The 20172-nt window shown below is 37.0% G+C and overlaps 1 protein-coding gene across 2 annotated transcripts in view; it reads right to left on the reverse strand.

The window, feature by feature from the left end:
• The window catches only part of EFCAB11 (EF-hand calcium binding domain 11), a 185181-nt gene extending 165489 nt beyond the window's left edge, over positions 1 to 19692 (reverse strand). For both annotated transcript variants that reach the window (XM_044664997.1, XM_044664998.1), the window contains exons 1-2: positions 19571 to 19692; positions 17220 to 17315 (exon numbers count right to left, since the gene is read on the reverse strand). In XM_044664997.1, coding sequence (XP_044520932.1) covers positions 17220 to 17315; positions 19571 to 19645 — 171 coding nt within the window. In that variant the 5' untranslated portion in view covers positions 19646 to 19692. The remainder of the gene's footprint in view (positions 1 to 17219; positions 17316 to 19570) is intronic.
• Positions 19693 to 20172: the final 480 nt, after the last annotated feature.

Genomic DNA, 20172 nt, shown 5'->3' on the forward strand with positions numbered 1-20172 from the left:
TAGCTGTGTGACCCTGGGCAAGTCACTTTACCACTCTTCTGCCTTATTGATTCTAAGATGGAAGGTAAGAGTTTTGTTTTTTTTTAAAGAGTCTCCTATGTATGAGGTATTCTGCTAAATACAGAGGATACAAAGAAAAGTAAAAGACAGTCCCAGCCCTCAAGGAGTTTACAATTGAATGGGGGGAGACAACATGTAAACAACTACTTAACAAAATGTGCCTTATCTGTGATAAAGAGAGAGGGCACTGGAATTAAGACAGATTTGGAAAAGGCTTTCTACAGAATGTGGGATTTTCTGGGGAACCTGAGGGAAGATAGAGAGATGAGGAACAAGAACATTGCAGGCCCTGGAGCAGTGATGGCGAACCTATGGCAAAGGTGCCAAAGATGGCCCACAGAGTGCTCTGTGTTGGCACATGGCTATTGTCCCCCAACCCAGAGTTTGTTACTAGAAAGGCAGAGGGCCTTGGGTAGAGCTGCTCAGACTCCCCCCTCCACATGCCTGAAGACATTTTTTACCTCCCCTGCCCCTCTGCCCGGCAGCCAATGGGAGCACACAGTGGGTATAGTGGGCAACTCACAAGCAGCAGAACTAGAGGGGAGCAGAGTGCTCAAGCCACTCCCTTCCCCCTCTCTACACTCCCTGAGGGCATTCCTCACTTCACCCACCCCTTTGCCCAGCAGTCCAATGGGAGTGCTTCCTCCCTGTGTGTGGGGACGGGCTTGCCTAGCACTCAGTCTGCGGAGTGGCTTAGGGGTGGGACCCAGCATTTGGTCTCTAAAAGGTTTATCAGTGCCCTAGAACCTGAAGCTGTAGCTCTTAGTCACCTTCATGCTGGCCCCCAGGTGCCTCAACATCCTACTCTCTCCCTGGCCCCCCTCCCGAACTTCCCAAAACACACAAACTTTCTATCTCCAGCTCTGGGAACTGTAATCAAACCAACCCTACCTCTCCAGGAAAGGATGTGTGCACAGATCTGGCCACAACACTCCTCCTTGGCCATCATCCCTCTCTTGGTGTTCTTTCCTTACTAAACATAAGTAACTGGAGGGCAGGAATTCTCTCATTTGTAACTTTCAATTCATACCTTGCTTTAACCTATTAAGATGTAAACTTCTTAATGTGTGTGTGTGTGTGTGTGTGTGTGTGTGTGTGTGTGTGTGTCCTTAACTTTTGTCCTTGTATCCCTACCCTGCCTAGCATGGTAACTTGACAAGATAGGTACTTAATGAATACATGCTTATTGAATTAAAATAAATTGTTTGGATATGGCAAGAGTCTAGTGAGAGAAGGGAAAGAAAGTCTGAAATGTTTTTCAAGATTTTAAGAAGGTGCTAATGAGATGAGTTGTTTAATAACTTTAGAATTGAGGCATTTTACCACAGCATTCTCTAGGGAAGGAACTAGTCAAAGAAACAAAGTGAGAATCTTTCAGTAAAAAATGTCAGAGAGCTGGGAGAGAGCAGTGGAAAGGCACTGCTTGGAGTGTGAACTGTATTCAAATCCCAGTACTTAATACTTGTGTGCCCTGGGGCAGGGCTCTGGACCTCAGTTTTCCCAATTTGTAGAATAAGGTTGAATTGAATGACTTGTAAAGGATTTCCAGCTCTGAACCTCTGATCTTAGGACTGTAAAATTTGTATTTTTTTGTATCCCTATCTTCCTTTAAGTCTCAGATGCAATCTCATTTTCTATAAGAAGTCTGCTCTTCCTTTAATGCTAGTTTTCCCTTTGGAACTATCTCTAATCTGTCCGGTTTATATCTGTTTTGTTGTACACTTCTTATATGTGTGTCTATATTTACATCTATTTTTACATATATATTGTCGACGTGGAATCTAGAGACCCCAAACTTGTGACTTAGTGAGATCTGATGAACCCCAAGTTTTAGAAACAGCTTGTAGGCTGGAGACCCCCAAAGCTTGTGCTTCCCTGTTCCTGTAAGAGAATCCACCCTAAAGGGAATCTCAGGCTACCAATTGCAGACTGAATAATGGACCCTAGGGTAAATGCTAAATATTCTTTTGTCTTAGGTAGTCTTCCCAATGGTATCAGAAACCCTTTCCCAGGAAGATATATCTGGGATGGGACCATCCTTTAGTATCCATTGTAACTAGCCCCAGTTCCCTTACACCCTAGCCTCTGGCTATGGATTCTTTCCCTTGCTTGATTGTATCTGGTCAATATGATAATGTAAATCATCTTTCCCAGCCCAGGGATCTTCCCAAATGGTACCTGGATTCCCCAATTTCTTTTGTTTCCTAGGAGTCATCAACTAGCATGGTGGCACTCCCAGGGGGTCAGGAACCAGAGCAAGCAGTGTTCAATCCTCGGACTCTGTATAGGGTGTGTGGTAAGGAGCTCTGAGTGGAGGCCTAATCAGCCCTGTTCCCCCTTTTCCTTAATTAAAGAGAGGCTTTTATGACTATTTAATAGTTATGTGTTTTTTTCAAAGTTAACACCTGAGTACAAAAACTGATTCATAAATGCCTGTTAACTTGTTATAGCTAAATGATTGTTTTCTATTCTCAAACTGGATACTGGTCTGATTCCTAAGAGAAAAGGTTATGAGGATTGAGGTATGCTACTCTGGTTTATAGATTATAAAGCAAGGTAAAGTATTCCTTCATTTAAAAAAAATAGAAAAAAAGTTTCAGTGTGAAAACAGGAACATAGGAAAGATCTGAAGAGTCAGAACTCCATATCAAGAGGATTCAGAGTAGAAGAGGAAGAAGGATCCTGAATGTTTGGAAGGAAGAAATAGATATAAAGCTTTTACACAAGATAAGAGGCCTTATATTCCGAAAAGAAAGCAGCTGCTTGTCCTTGAAGGAATTATGTTGCAGACCCACAAGCGCTGTGAGGTAGGAGATAATTTCCTAGGGTCAGAGGAAGAAGAGAAGGATAGTCAGGGCTGGTGATGCTTTGCAGAGGGCCATTGAAGCAGGTACCTCTCTATCTGATAACAACAATTGAGAGGTCAGTTGTCTTCCCTGGGCAAAGGGCCAAAACACACAAAGAACCTTCAAGACTTATCAGACCTGACGACCCACATCTGGTGATTCATGGGGTAACGAATGGTGCTTCGTAGATGATTCAGCAATGGATTGCCAAAGCTTACAAAGTTTTGTGCCAGAAACTGAATTTCTTTAGGAGCACAGGTGTTATTTTCATTATAGCTGGTCCTTGGAAGGCAAAAGATTAAGAGAAAGGCAGATAAATTCATGTATGAGAATGGAATTTCTAAACTATGGCTTAAAAAATAGGAATGATGAGCTATTGGCCAGTTTTATAGTGCACCTGCAAGGGCTGGTAAGAATGTATTTGCCTACATGTCCTATGTACAATCAACAGGGCTTTAACTTAAAAGGAAGATGGAGGGAGGGAAAGTGGGGAGGATGCAAAAGATCTGTATTATTGTGAAGATAGGATTAACTCTCCCCTTGTTTATTTTTAGCTAATCAAATCTAGAACTTAAAGTGCCTCTACTTAGCATTAAGTATGAGAGTTCACAAGTCACTTACTAGAGTAAGCTCACACCTTCAAAGGCCACTGCCTTCCCCTCTTGAGCAATGCTAGGCAAATTGAAAAATTGCAACTGGTTTCTGTGAAAAGGAGAGATAGGAAGTGATGTGGAAAAAGAGGTATAAAAAGAGACCCACATGGTCTAAGAGATCATTTCTTTCATGGCGTTTGGAGTAAGTCCCTGAGATTCCTGCCTTGGCTTTGGAGGAGGCTGCACTAGTGGACTTCTGGCTGAAGATTCCACTGGAGATTGGACTTGGAAAAGCCCTGCCAGGGGTTGAGCCACACCTCATCAGGGAAGGGCTGGTAGGCTTATTGAGGTTCTGTCTTTTTTCTACATTTCTAGTTTCACTCTTTCCACCTCTTTGTAAATAAAAGCTACTAAAAGTCATTTTGACTTAAGCTTTATTTTAAAATCAGAGACCATTACATTACTTTATGACTCTTATTTAGAATAAAACCTAAATTTAAATCTTACATTATTCCTGTCAGACTCATACCATAGAGAGATACATAGCACAGGAAGGAGAGCAGAAGAGACACCCAGAAGTTTACAGGAAACAAAATCCAACGAAGTTAGCAATAAAGATTCATAGTCTGGAATGTTTTTATGCAAATGCAAACAATATGAGTGATAAGCAAGACTAACTCAAACTATTCATATGAGGGTGGTGACTTATTTTTTATTTTTTCTTATAAAGAAGGAAAGAAAGAAATAGAACAGGATTTGATTGCAACTAAAACACACATGCAAAAGTGTAATACACACATAAAAATCACATCTGTGAATGTGAATGGAGATAATAATATGGAAAAAGGTGTCAAAATGAATTAGAAAGCAAAACACAGTAGTTAAGTTTCTTAAAGACCTATGTCAACAAGATGGAGGGTAAAAATATCAATAAATGGAACATGTGAACTCAGACTGGGAAACAGTTGAACAAATTAGGCAAAGCAATGTAATGAAATGTTTTTGCAATGCAAGTAGTGATGAATATTAAGATTTAAAAAAAAACCCTCAGATTTGCATGAACTGATTTAGAAAAAAGTAGGAAGATCAATTTACACAATGGCTACAAAATGAAAACAATACTGAAAGACTTCAAAATTTTTACCTCTCTAGGTATTTATATGTATGTATATATATGTATGTGTTTACATATGTATGTGTGTGTGTATATATATATATATATACACACATATATATATTACGGCATTTTTTTATGGACCTTATTTTATGCACACTTAACACAGGAGAAATCAGGTTTACACAACTGGCAATCCAAAAAAAGGCAGAAAAATCCATAAAATAAAAAATTTTAATGCCCAAGCAGCATAAAATCTCACAGCAGTTCAGCCAATCATGCACATTCTCATTCTAAGTAGTGGTAATATGGGTCACTACATTGCTTTGCACGAAACATTAGGCCCTGGATCAGTTTTTGTCTGTTCTTACAAATATTATTACAAATAAGTCACATAAAGCAGTGTTTCTCTTTGTTTCAATAATGCTATTTAGTTAATAATGGCCCCAAAGTACAAGTGTAGTGTTACAGGTAGCTCAGAAAAGCCCAAGCAAATTTGTAAAATGCCTAATATGTTTATATAAGAAATACTAAGGGGGCAACTAGGTGGCTTTAGTAGATTGAGAGCCAGGCTGAGGGGGGAAGTCCTGGATTCAAATGTGGTCTCAAATACTTCCTAGCTGTGTGATACTAGGCAAGTCACTTAACCCCTATTGCCTAGCCCTTATTGCTCTTCTGCCTTAGAAGCAATACACAGTATGGATTCTAAGATGGAAGGTAGGGATTTTTAAAAAAGAAATTAAAAAAGAAATACATATTAAAATAATGAAGATTGCTATTATGTTCTATTTTCAACTTATTCAAAGGGTCTTACAATATAATGGTCTTAAAAAAAGTCCTACTGTAAATGCCCATTAATAGAAGAATACCTAAATAAACCATGATGCATGAATTTACTGTAATATTATTGTGTTAAGAAATAACAAATATGATGAATACCTAAAAGTATGGAAAGATTAAGATAATGATATAGAATTATGCAAGTAGAACCAAGAAAACAAATTACATGACAACAGGTAGTAAAATGAAAAGATCTACCACCATGAAATAATCAGAAATGAACATTATAGAACTGTAAGAAATAATCCTGGCCCTGAATACAAAGATCTTCCTCCCCCAATTCTTTTGTAGAAGTGAGTGGTTACTACAGGAATGGCACTTTGCATATATTTTGAGACTTATGGGATGGCTCTTTGGGAGGGAGACAGGCAGGTATGGGAAAATGAGAGAAATACTGTGATATAAAAACCAAAAAACAGCAATAAAAATTTTATTTAAAAAGTCTCAATGCAGTGAGCAATCATGACTTAAAAGAACCAAGGACCAAGTATTTCTCTTGGCCTTCAAGGGGTAATAGAATGATATAGAATGAATCATGCATTTACACATGGGTAGTACACTTTTGTTTTGCTTGATTATGCATATTTCTTACACAAGTAATGAATATTTAAGGAAGGGGGAGTAATTGGGATAAGATGATGATGGCATAAAAAAAAGAGCATCAATAAAATATTTAAGAAAAAATTTAAAAAGTTAAGCATGCAACTAAAAAAATCCAGGAAACTTACAAATATTCTTCAAATATGTACAAAAATAGAAATCTTCAAAATAAAAATATTTTAGCAATGTTAATTTTTTTAAATCACAGTGTAATTTCTTGATATTTTTCTAGGTTTCTGGATAGTTCTCATGATCTTTTATTGCAAAATGCTGATCAATTGTTCTTCATATTTGTTTAATCTAACTTTGTTTGTCTTTGAAGTTTTATTCTTCTGTTTTTAGGATCCTTTCTGCTGTTTAATCTGCAGCATTTTTATTTAGGTTTTTTCTTATATTCCCACTTAGTCTTTGGTCCCTTCTCTAATGGTATGGGTGCACAAGCTGTGGCTAGCTACTGGCTACATGCTCAGTCTTCTCATATGCGGGTCAGTGGGGCGGGTCACTTCCCCAGGTAACTAGGCAGGAGAGGATGAACCATAGCTGAGTTTCAATTTTCCTTTTCATCAGGCCTGACATACTGTTCACCACTAATCTGTAGCTCCAAGTGCTGCCCAGTCCCACTCTTACATCCTATCTCTTTCTTTCTTTTCTGTGGCTGAGAAGCAACATCTACTGTTCTATAGTGTCTGGATATGTTCTGGTAAAGTTACTGTAACCCTGGCCCTAAGTACTAAAGTTCTGAAAATATTAAGGTTGCAAAAGGAAAAAATGTTAAGAGAACCTTAACAAGAGCTGCCAAACAGTACAATACAGTGTTGGAAGATGGGAGATACCCTTCTCATTAGATGTTTGCCAGTAGAGGCTTGATTGGTATAGGCCAAAAGAGATACTTTGTAAGGTCCTTAACAACTCAAATATTCTGAGATTCTGGTAGTGGTTGGGTTGGTACTAGAGTAGATTTTTGGTGAGGATTACAGTAGATAGCAGGATTTGGGGTGGGGATAGGGTGATTTTTTGTGCTCCTAACTTAAAGAACAGTCATTCATACCGTACAAAATTGGGATCATATGGACTTCATTATTCTTTAATTGCATTTTGCCTCTCTTGCTAGATTTTTTCCTCCCATTTCAATATTTTTGAGTTCTAAGTTGGTCATTTTGATTATTTTCTAAAAAATTCTACCATTTTGGAAAGATTTTCTCTCTTGTGCCCTAAAGCGTCTACACTGTCATTTCTTACTTATATCTTTTTTCAGAACTGATTTCTGATCTAATTTACTTTCCAACTCAAGTTCATCTAAAGTTTTACTTCTTTTTCACACCAGAGTTTCTTGTAAATTTTCTTTTTCTGGAAAATTGGTAGAAGGATTTGTTTTTTTTTTTTTTTCAGTGGTGTTTTGGATTGGTTTCCTTTCCTTTAAAATACTTTTATTCACTATGTTTAGGATTTTCTGGACTGGTTGTTCCTTTTTTCTTTTTTAAGAGTCTCTTAAAAACTGGTAGTTGTTTCTCTTGTACTTCCATTCTTGATATTTTAACTCAGGTTTATTGTGTGGACCCCTTCCCCTTCCATAGTCATATCCCATTTTTCTCTTGCAAAGCCAGAGTGGTAGGGGGGTCACAACCTTGTTAAGCTGGGAGATACTGATCCCAGCCCTGTTTAAATTTCACAGGGAGAGGATTGATTCCAGCAAATTTTTTAGGTACCTTTTCCTTGAGCAGTGGAGTTCCTACTTTGCCACCTGGCTCTGCATTTCAGAAATTTTGGGGGCACAAGGTCCTTCACCTACATATATGTCCTTTTTGCCCATGGGTCTGGACAAGGTAGAAACTACTACAACTAAAATTTAAACCACAGTCCCATGAGGTTGTTTGTCTTGGTTGTGCCCAGGGTAGGATTACCTGTGCCCAGGTGGTTAGGGTATGTGGGAGATTTAGACAATCTGGCCCTCCCTTGTTATTTCAGAAGGGCTTAAATGCACAGAGACGATTCCATTTTTTCTTTTAGCTGCAGTTTAAAATATTATAGAGAACATTTCTTTTGTTTTGAGGTTCTTGAGATGGGAAAAGCATGTTTTAAAACAATCATATTGCCATCTGCCAATCCCATGACCCTTTCACTGTGTGATTTGGGGCAAAGGTGAGTCACCAATGGAGAGGGCAGAGGATAATTGAAGAAACAACTTTTTAAGGTACAACTGAAAGGATGACATTTATGATCTTAAGACTTAAAGCTTAAAAGGGTTCATGGAAATATAACCCCCTCATTTTATAGGTGAGAAAATTTCAGTCTGGAGGGTAAAACAACTTGTCTACAGTTCCACAGCTAATAGCAGATCTGAAATCTGAACCCAAATTCCAACTCCTAAGCCAATCTTCCTTACAGTATATTATTTCTTTTGTTACTTATGCTTTATTATTCATAACTAATTTATGCCAGACTTTTCAACAGTTAATGATAAGGCCATCAATAACATTTATTTGGAACTTCTTTAAGAAAAGAGCCAAAGTTAAATAAAACTTTTTAATAAGTGCTACAGAATATTTATTTTTTAGTTATTTGTATTCTGATTAACAATTAAAACTTCTCCCTCTGCAATGAATATTTCAATGTAGTCCACCCATTATGCAACATTTATTTAGCTCTCTGAATTGATAATATTCTCTCAATATCATATATGTGAGAACATGACTAATTTTATAATCAAAGCAAACAATCTAAAACAGTTGAAAGAAGAAAGGCCTGATTATCAAGCTGAGAGACTCAGAGGTTCAAAGGGACCCAGGTTCTTCATATATCCATGTAAAAGCAACAGAAAATAGAGGACAAATAGCTTTTTAAAAGCCCACAAGAATATAAAAACAATCAAATAGAAAATTATCAAAATAAAGAAAAGTAGTGATATGATTTTTAAAAAATGTATAGAAATATATATATATATAACACATATACAATGCTGACAGTGAAGCAGTTAAAGTACCATTTCATCATCAATAAAATAACATTTACCAAGTGTCTACTATGTAACCACAACATAGTGCCTGCTATTCAGTAAACACTTGGTAAATCTTTGTAACCCCATTTGAGGTTTTCTCTGCAAATATAGGAGAATGGTTTTCTTCTCCAGTTCATTTTACAGATGAGGAACTGAGACAAACAGGGTTAAGTGACTTGCCCAGGGTCACACAGTCATTGTCTGAGGCTGGATTTAAACTCTGGAAAATTAGTTTTCCTGACTTTAGTACACCCACACTTTATCCAGGGAGCCACTCAGCTGCTCCAAAAGGCACTGTGCTGTACCATTTTCCTAGAAGCAATGCAGATGGATAAAAAAAAAAACAACAATCCAAGATATTGCCAGTTGAAAAAAAAAATAAGCCAGAATTATCATTGATTAAAAAAACCACACAAACAAAAGAGCTTATAGAGAATTAAAAAAAAAAATGCTTAACCCACCAATTAGTTAACCAACAAGTAATTCTACACTGGACTAGGTTACAGGGATAGAAAAACAATAATGAAACAGTTCCTTGTTATTATTTTTAAAAATGTTTTGTGTAAGTTTAATTCTAAAACTAGGGGATGCATTGGAGGATGGGAGAAGTATTATGTCTAATACAGGGAGAAAATACACACCGCATTAAAGAAATATAATCTTGTCCAGTTTTTTAAAAAGGATGTTACATATATTATCTTTCCATATAGTAAACAGTTTAACTTTATTGAGACTCATGATTACTCTTTCATGTTTAACTTTTTATGATCCTCTTGACTCCTAGTCTTATTTATTAGTTCAATGGTTCTCTTACTTTCAATTTTATTAATTTCTTCTTTAAATTTTTAGGATTTTCAATTTAGTCTTCAAATGAGGATTTTTAATTTGTTCTTTTTCTAGTTTTTTTTTTAGTTGCATGCCAAAGTCATTGATCTGCATTTTCTGTTTTATTGATGTAAGCATTTAGAGATATAAATTTTCCCCTTAAGTACTGCTTTGGCTGTATGCCATCTATTTTGATATATTGCTCTTTAATTTTCATCCTCATTAATAAAATTATTGTTTCTATAATTTGTTCTTTGACCCACCCCCTTTTTAGCATTAGATTATTTGGTCCCCAATTAATTTTTGATTTATCTTTCCATGGAGCATTATTGGTTATAAAATTTATTGCATTATAATTTGAAAAGGATACATTTATTATTTCTCATTTTCTACATTTGGCTATATAGTTTTTATGCCCTAATACACGGTCAATTTTTGTGCAGGAATCATGCTGCTGAAAAGAAGGTATATTTCTTTCTGCTGCCATTCAATTCCTCTCCAGAGATCTATTAGTTCTAGTTTTTCTAAGATTTCATTCACTTCCTTTACTTCTTTCTTGCTTATTTTTTTGGTTTGATTTCTCTAGATCTGAAAGGAGGAAGTTTAGATCCCCTAACAGTATATTTTTACTGTTTATTTCTTCCTGACATTTATTTAATTTCTCTTTTAAAAATTTATATTTAGTATTGATATTACTTCATTGTTTATATTACCTTTTAGCAAGATATAATTTCCTTCCTTATCTCTTTTAATCAGATCTATTTTTGCTTTAGCTTTGCCTGAGATCATGATTGCTACTCCTGCTTTTTTGGCTTTAAATGAAGCACAATAAATTCTATTCTAGCCTCTTACCTTTTGTGTTGTGTAAATAGAATTAGCCAGATCCCATAAATAGTCAAAAATCTACTCAACCCAGGCATGCTAATGATGTCACTCCCACCTCCCTTAGTGGGGAGGGGAGACGAGTTACCCACACGTGACAATAAGTAACAAATCAAGAATAAGGGACTGCCCTTTGGGCAGTCCAAAATCAATGTAGAAACTGCCATTTGTCCATTTGAATTAGAGGTGGACCACAGGAAGTGATGAAAGACACGATCTCTTTAAGTAAGTGAGTGAACTTCCTGTGGGGGCAGTTGCTGTCTGGAACTGGAGGAAGAAGCATCTCCTGAGACCACAGACAGCTTACACTCTGTATTGTCACGTGGGTAAGTTAGGCTGGCTTCCTTGGCCTAGCTGGGCCAATTCTAAACTCTGCTAGACTCTGCCTGTCTGGCTGTTGGGCCCTGTGGCTTACAGCTTCATTTGAATAGACTTCTAACCTCCCTTTTCTCTTTATCCCTACTTTACCTACCTGATTGTAAATAAATTCTTCAACCCGATGCTGACTTGGGTCTGATTTAATTACGGAATCAACCTAATTGTTGATTCCTGGCGGCCACATAATTTTAATATATAGCTATAATAACTAAATTTTAATTCTTACAGTGTGTCACCCTGCCTCAAAAGTGTTTCTTTTAAACAACATATAGTAGGATTCTGGTTTTTATCCACTGTTATCCACTTCCATTTTATAGGTGAGTTCATCCCATTCACATTCACAGTTATGATTATCAACTATGTATTCCCCTACATCTATATTCCCCTTTTGATCCTGTTCTTTTTCCTTTCCCTCTGTCCCTCTCCTCACTGGTGTTTTGGTTTTTATCATCCCCTCTTCCCCTTCCCTCCTATTATCATCACCCCACTTCCCTTGTCTTATTCCTCTCCTACTTCTCTATAGGGTAAGATAGGATTCTATACCCCAAAGAGTATGATTGTTATATTCCCTTTCTGATCCAGTTATGATGAGAGTAAAATTTAAGCATTATTCATCATCATTCTCCCCTCCAAAATTAGTTTTTCATGCCTCTTTAGGTTAGATAATTTACCCCATTCCATCTCTCTTTCCTTTTCAATCAGTGTAATTCTCTTTTTTCACCCCTTGATTACTTTTTTTTTGCATATCATATCTTCCTAATCAGCTTACTTCTCCACTCTCTGTCTAAATATAGTCCTTCTAACTCCTGATCACTTGTGAAAGACTTGGCTACCCTAGTAATACACGATCCAGGACAATTCTGAAAGACTTATGACAAAGAATGCTATCTACTTCCTCAGGGAAAGAACTATTGGAGTTGAATGAAGATGGAAGCATACTATTTTTCACATTACTTTATTTATGTTTTTTTTGGGGGGGTTTTGATTTTATATGAGTATTCTCTTAAAACAAAGACCAATATGGAAGTATGTTTTGCATGCTAATACATGTATAACACAGATCAAATTGCTTACCATTTCTTCTAAGAGGGGGAAGGAAAATTAGGGAGGGAGACAATTTGTATCCTATAATTTTAGAAATTGTATGTTGAAAGTTATTACATGTATTTGGGAAAAGAAAATATCTTTGAATAAAAAAAGAGCTCCAATTTTCATGTTTCCCTAATATCTGTTCTTAAAACCAAATAATTTAAAGCTGAAGAGAGCAATGAAACACTTACTTATAGCATGAATCCCAGCATGAAACCCAGAACTCAATTGATAGAGAACTAACTAAAGGTGGAGAAACTAGCTCAATTGAGTTTCATTTGGTCAAAATGAGACTTTAGGGTCTGTCTAGTGTTAGAAGAAGCATGGCCTCTGCTGTCATGAAATGGACTCCTATAGATATTATTGCTTATCCTAAGTAACTCACATACTGCTGTGAAGCACTATAATAAAAATGCTAATAATTCCCAAACTAATTTATACATTTAAAGCAACATGAATCAAAATACCAATGGGCTATTTAGTAGAATTAGATGTCATAAAAATTTTATATGGAAAAGTAGGCAATAATATCAAAGGAAGAATGGGTAAAGGGGGACTTATCCTTTAAGATTTCAAAATATACTATAAGATGATAATTATAAAAACTGTCTTGTACTGAGAAAATATAGAAAGATAAATTAATGGAACAGAACATCGAGAATTCAGAAATAGAACTCAAGGGAGAAAAATAGTTTTCTCTGAGTGAGCTTATGTGTGTGTGTGTTTCTATGTTTTATTTAAGTCAGATGGGAGAACTCCTATCCCCTCAATCTCCTTCATCCCCCCTCCATTACTATAGATAGGCAACAACTGTTTAGCAACTTGTATCTTAAAGTTGCAAGAGTTAATGACTTGCCTAGGGTCATAACCCATATGTCAAAGGTCAGAACTTACTTAACCCAAGTCTTCCTAACTTTGAATCTAGTTATTTCCTTTTTAAAAAATGAATGGAAAAGCATTTATTAAACATTTATAATGTGCAAAGCATTATGATTAATACTAGGGATACAAACAGAAAACCAAGAAAGTCCCTGCCTTTAAGAAGCTTACATTTTAAAGGAGAGAACATTTATAAAAGGTTTTCCCTGTAAGCCATATGGTGGTCCTTAGGGTACAATGGCAAAGCAGATAGTAATATATTTTCCTTAATGTCATTTACATGCATAAAAATCATATTGGCTTTTGATGCCGAATCATTTGAGAGTGGTAAGGTCTTTGGTGTCAACAGTTTTCTTTTTTGGGTCTTCAGGGAGTAATCTATTTACTAAGCCAGTGGTTTTCATATTGACGTTGTGACCTCAACTAAAGATTCATGAAATCATTCAATTGGAGAGTTGGAATATGTTCACATTTCACCCTCACTATGAGAACCAATTATGGGTCTTGCCTCCAAAATAATTATACCTTGATATCTTTATTCCCCAATATTCTTCCATTCTATCCTCTCCTTCCACCCAGTAAACTCCCAACCTTCCCTTTCTTAGCCCAGGATCTTTTAGGGCAGTTATAATCCAACCATTACCCAGGATCCATAGCAACAGCTTGGCAGATGCCATTGGAAAAATCTACCCCTCTTCATTCCCCCTTAGCATATCCCATCCCATCCACTAAATTATCTCTTGATTTTATCAGACAACATACTTGGGGCAATATCTACTCAAAAAACTCCCATTCCTCCTTATAGACTCTATGGTTGAATATTATTTTATGATTTTCAAAATTTCTATTATTTTGTATAAATTTTATAATATGCATATTATGATTACAGCAGCATGTGAATATATTTTAGAAATTATATATTTAAAAACATTTAATTTATGATACATTCATTTTAATAATATTTTAACAAATATTCGATAATAATATTTAATAAGTACCTATTATATAAAGACATATATAAAGATATACTCACTGGTAGAGTATTTGATCAAAAAAGTAGCCTTCTATACTGGTAATAGAATGTATGCTCCTAAGGGGTGAAGAATAGAGGGAGACAGCGGAATTTTGCAAAGGACAGTGTGCTTTGACTTTGCAAAGCCTGGCACATGCACGGAACCTTATGGGCCCCATTCTGGAATGGGAGGACTGCTTAAAAGGTGACACATGGAGACCATTGGGGTCTGTTGATTACTGGATATGGAGGAGAGGAGAGGGTTACTTCCTGTGGCCATTTTGTATCTGGCTGAAGGAGGTAGCTGAGGTTTCCTGATCACATCTTAGAGGGTCCTGTATTAAGAAACTTCTGTATTCCTGGGAGCTGTGGCATCTTTTCCCATCCTGACATTCTCCATGTGTGCGTGAGCTGCGAAGACCTAATGACTCTACCCTAAAGATGAGCCCACTCACCTTGGCTCAGGCCTCTGGCCTCTAGCCACCTTTACCTGACAAAACTGTATGCTGGTTCTATTTATTAGTGGACCAGCTAGTCAGGATTTAGGTAGTTAGATTTTTAATAGTTAGTTAGAGAGATAGTATAGAGTGTAGCCCCAACTCTGTTGGGGACCGAAGAGACCTTTGCAAATCAGGTTGATTGGGTGGAGATAAGTGTTTATTAAATTTAGAGACTCCTTCACACCAGTCCACTAGCCCATACTATTTTTAAGAAATAAACCCAGTTACTATTTATACCATCGAGAAAGCAGTCAGATTGTGTAATCTACATCATGCTGCAGGGGAGGCCTAACATCTGGGCCTCCAGCCTGTGGTCAACTACTACTGAGTTCAGCACTGGTCCAAACCTCTAAACTGAACCTATTTGACTTCTACCAGTTCCCATATTCATGTACTTCAGGGGCAAAGATTGTCTTATTCGTATATTAAAATTCAGTGTCTAACACGGGGCCTGGCATATTTTGTTCCTGAGTCTTTTTTTCAATTTTATCTAACTCTTTGTGACCTCATTTAGGCTTTTCTTGGCAAAGATACTAGAGTGATTCGCCATTTTCTTTTCCAGTTCATTTTATAGATGATAAAATGGAATATATAGTAAATACTTAGTAAATGCTTGTTGATTAATTGATTGACAGTAGAAAAATCACTGAAGTGGAAATTAGGATACTGGATTCAGAGACGCCCATCACCATGATGTCCAGAAAAGTATGATTTTTTTTTTATGCTGAGATAACTTTTGTAGATCATGTACTCAATTAGAAAGGGTCTGTAATCCTTATTAGTAAAGAGAATAATCACAGCAATGAAATAAGAAATCTATGTAGTAATAACTTCTATGCTGCTAATAATTAATTTCATCATTAGTAAGGCATTAAGAGTTCACTGTTTCACTTAAAATGATGAAGTTACTCCCTGTGTATACAAAATTATAAATATTTATATAATATAGGCCAATGAAACGGCTAATAATTCTAGACCACTGTAGTATGAAATGTTCCCAGAATGACAATTGTGAGACAACTGAAATCATGTTTTGGTACTTTCTTCCATTCTCAGATCCAGCTTTGCAAAGAACTAGTGAAGAAATGACAAATAATTCATCAAATAATAAGAACAGTTTAAAAAAATTATAAAATCTAGCAAAGATATGAAAAAATACCTTAAATCACTAATAAGAGTCATGCAAAAACCCCCAAAAAACAAAAACAGCAGCAAACTTGTAATGGTGACAAAAGATGGGAATAGTCAGTGTTGGAAGGAATGTGGAAAGATGAGCATACTAATGAATTGTTGGTGATGGTGAGAAATGATCTAGTTCTGGAAAGTAATCTGCAATTGAGCAAAGAAAGTGACTAGTATCTCAAGAAAGGCTCCATATACACAAAAATATTTATAGCAGCACATTTTTTTTATTGCAAAAAACTAGAAACAAAGCTGATATCCTTTGATGGGGAAAACGGCCAAACAGGATGTGATACATAAATGTTATGGGATGCTAACAACGAATATGATGAATCCAGAGAAGCATGGGGAGGTATATGATTTGATACAAAGTGAAGTAAGCAAAACAGGGGAAACCATATTCAGAATGACAACAGAAATGTAAATAGAAGAGTAACAGAACTGAGATTGAATGCTGTCAAGTTTAATAAGCAAGGTTGGTTTCCCAAAAGAGGAATAAAAAGGCATTTTCTTCCCACCTTGTTTGCACAGGTAAGGGCCTACAGAAGTAGAAACACTAAACATAATCTTAGGTTTCTCCCTCCCCCTTTTGTTTTCTTTCTTTGTACTTTGTTTTAAGTGATTATTCTCTGGGAGGGATAAGGAATGATAGTGAAAGGAATACATCACTGGTTGGATTTGCTCAAAACTCCATTTTTCCAGGGGCTTCTGATACATAATAATAAACCTTTGCCACAATAAGCTAAGCTTGAAAAACACGGACCTACCAAATGGACCATGCCCTAACTGCACCAACAGGGCCTGAACTGAGAAAAATCCTAGGAACCTTTTTCTAATGAGATGATCTCCAGAGATTTTCAGTTAACTTAGCCTATCTCCTAGAGATCTCAAAAGTCACTCCAAGGAGTCAAGAATTTGTGCTTACATTTGTCATTCAAGCAATAATTTCCATCCCTCCGCCCTTTTTCTCTTCTTCATCTTTCAAACAATAAAAAGCTGGCTAATTTCTTTATCTAATGGGCTCCTCTCCTTAGGAGAGGGGTTCCCATATGCATGTTCCTTCTGCTGAGAAGACTACATTAAAATACCCTTTGCTTCTTCCTCCTGTCTTTCTCCCACTTAGTTGGGCTCTGGGTCAGTCAGGTCAGACACACTCAGGAAGACAGTCAGTTGTGAGGAAAGAGAAACATTAGGAAATGCAAGTGATTAAAAGTATCAATAAAATTGTTTTTTTTTTTAAGTAAATGATTGCCATTAATCAGGTGGGCAAAATTCTTCACTAGACAAGTAAGTGTAGCTGCCTGTAAACAAGTGTAATATTCTTTAATTCAGATTTAGATTGTAATCTGTTTTAGCAAAGGAAATATAATACTGTTGCATCTTTTTTTATCACTAAATATGTATTAATAAAAAATAAAATATACCTTTGTGGGTTTGTAACCAAACAGCATTACTACAGCAACTTTAAAGTCTTCTCTGCTTAGATAGCCTTTTTTATCTTCATCACACGCTTCAAATACCTAAAGAATATTAAATACACTTAGTGAGAGCAACAGAAATGTGTCTAGCTTTTTTATTTTTGTGTAATGAATTTGTCATGAATTTTTGTTGATCTCTGAAAGGGGATAGAAAACTCAAAAGAAAAAGAGGGAGGGTTTAGGGTTCCTTTCTTCATTAATTAGTTCCAGAATTGGTTTCCATCCTTTCATGATTAAGCACCATATGCAAAGCACCATACTAGGCCAAAGGTATAGTGGTGGGGGATATTAGAAGCAACACTGGAGAAAAATTGTGTTCTATATTTAAAATTTAAGAAGTTGGAGAAAAATTATGTTCTAGACTTAAACTTTTAAGAGTGGCATGTTGTTGCCACCTTGTGTCTAAAAAGTCATAAATTCATGACTATCAGGGACTATGATCTACTTATTATCCCAGTAACTGACTAATAATAATGGGGAGTTTTTATATAGCACTCTAAGGTTCACAAAGTGTTTTAGAAACACAATCTCATTTTATCCTCACAACAACCCGGAAAGGTAGGTGCTAGTATTCTCATTTTACAGAATAGTTAAATAAGATATTTGCTTAGTGTGAGTGGGAAACTCCCTACCCCCTTTTATGATTATATTATTAGCCTTTATGATTATTTTTATACACAATCATTAGTTTTTTAGTTAATACTCAATATAATTTGTTAAGAAAAATACAGCTTAGGGTAGTATCAAATCTTACTGACAGGTATTTTGAGCTTAAGCCTTGTCAACTTGGAAAAACACAGAACTACTAAAGTAGTCAGCCGCTACACAGAGCCAAGTGCCAAAATACTACACAGAGTTAGGACCCTAGGCCTCTGGGGACAATATCAACATATGAGATGATTCTCCAAAGAATAACAGAACATAGGGACCTTATATACCTTTTGGGGAACTTAGGACATCAAACCTACACTGACAGGTTGTAAGCAGATTGGGGAAAAGAGACTGTAGCCAGAGGCTAGGGTATCAGGGTATGCACCTGTCCATTGAGAACTCGCCCTGAGGGACAAACTTGGGAGTCCCCCCAAAATCCAGTTGACAGCCTGTAACCCAAAAGTTTCAACTAAACCCACCACACCCTGCTCTAAACATGACAAAGACAAAAGGAACGTGGAGGGCTGTTCCTGGGGGCAAATGTCAGTCATCTAACTGCTGACTCCTAGTATTAAATCATAATTGTCATCAAAAAACAATTAGGGGGCAGCTGGGTAGGTCAGTGGATTGAGAGCCAGGCCTAGAGACAGAAGGTCCTAGGTTCAAATCTGGCCTCAGACACTTCCCAGCTGTGTGACCCTGGGCAAGTCATTTGACCCCCATTCCCCACCCTTACCACACTTCCACCTAGGAGCCAATACACAGAAGTTAAGGGTTTAAAAACAACAACAACAACAAAAATTAGATCCTAACCCTTTATTGCAGAGTCTTGGAAAAGTCAGACATAAAAATAAACATAGTTACCACCCATAGTGATTAGTTTTCTACTTTCCAGCTTATTCAGTACTTGTGTCATTAATTAAGACCTGCCCATGTGGAAAATTTTGTACTCAATTCAACTTTAAATTTTATTGTATTTCTGTCTTTTTTTATGATACTATGTCATCAGATTTCTGTGCATATAAAAAGGCTATCTCCTAAGGCTCGGAGCTTTATTGTGAGAGGAGCCCCTCTCTCAATAAACCTATTGGAGACTATATTGGTGTGATAATTTTTCACCACACTAGAGATGAAAGTACTACTCCCAGCCAATATAGTTTCCCTTATTAAAATGTAGGCTCCTTGAGAGCAGACTGTCCTTGCTTTTGTAATTTTAATCCCAGGACACAGCACTGTGCCTCCTCCGAGTATAGGCTTCATAAAAGTTTTTCCTTTTTTTTTTTTTTTTTTTTAACATTAAAAAGGTAGCAGTTATTCTCAGTTTTCAAGGAGTGGCCATTCAACTAGTTGTATGGTTCAGTCAAAAAGATTCTAGCAAAGCATCCCAAAACTTTTAAAGTTGGAAGGGGATCTTAAAGAACATCCGGTCAAATTCTCACATTTTACAGGTGTCTCAAGGATCTGGGCAGAAGACACTTTCGGGTTACTACGCATCAGGGCAGGAAGGGGAGCCCTGCTTTTCTAATTCCCAAGTCTCGGCATCCCGGCTGTTTCCTCCTGATGCGATTGGACCATTCTCACTCAGAATCCAAGGTCAAGTTCCCTCCAAACAGTTTACCTACGCCCGCAGCCAGGGAGACACCTACTTTCACCCACTTCCGTCGATCAGAGGGCCGGACTTCAAGTCCCGGGGACCAGGCTCTGGTCTCGGAGTAGAACATCTCTGGGTGCACAGAGAAAAGATGCAAGCGCCAAAAAGAAATTTCACCTTCTCCGCAATTCTACTCAGAAAGTGGGGGGGAGGGGAAAAGGCGACTGTCACCTAGCAACGCCAATGCGCCTCCTATTGGATTGCCGCGTCGCGCGTCATTTCAAATCTGCATTTCCATTGGTTGCATGCTTTCCATCTGACCACACCCCCACACCCCCCCACCCCGGAGAAGGGAAAGTAGCCCGAACCGGCAGCCACCGGGGCCAAGTCTGTGCCTTTTTTGGCTCCTCCCTTTTCCTTCTCGCGGGTTGCTGTTTAGGGAGGAGGAATCTCTGGCTGGTGGACCTGGTAGAGCTTGGACATTTCCTGGTAGGTTTGGAGTCTTTAAGAACAGTGTAATCATTCAACAAATTTGACTGAGCTCCTGCTTTCTATGTAGCACTCAGGCAGACTGGGAAGAATATGTGAATAAAACATCAAAAGAATAAAGAATAGACACAAATTGGAATTATTTGATGGCTAGGAGATGGGAAGGAA

This window comes from Gracilinanus agilis, chromosome 2, assembly GCF_016433145.1.
Source record: "Gracilinanus agilis isolate LMUSP501 chromosome 2, AgileGrace, whole genome shotgun sequence".
Taxonomy (NCBI): Eukaryota; Metazoa; Chordata; class Mammalia; order Didelphimorphia; family Didelphidae; genus Gracilinanus; species Gracilinanus agilis.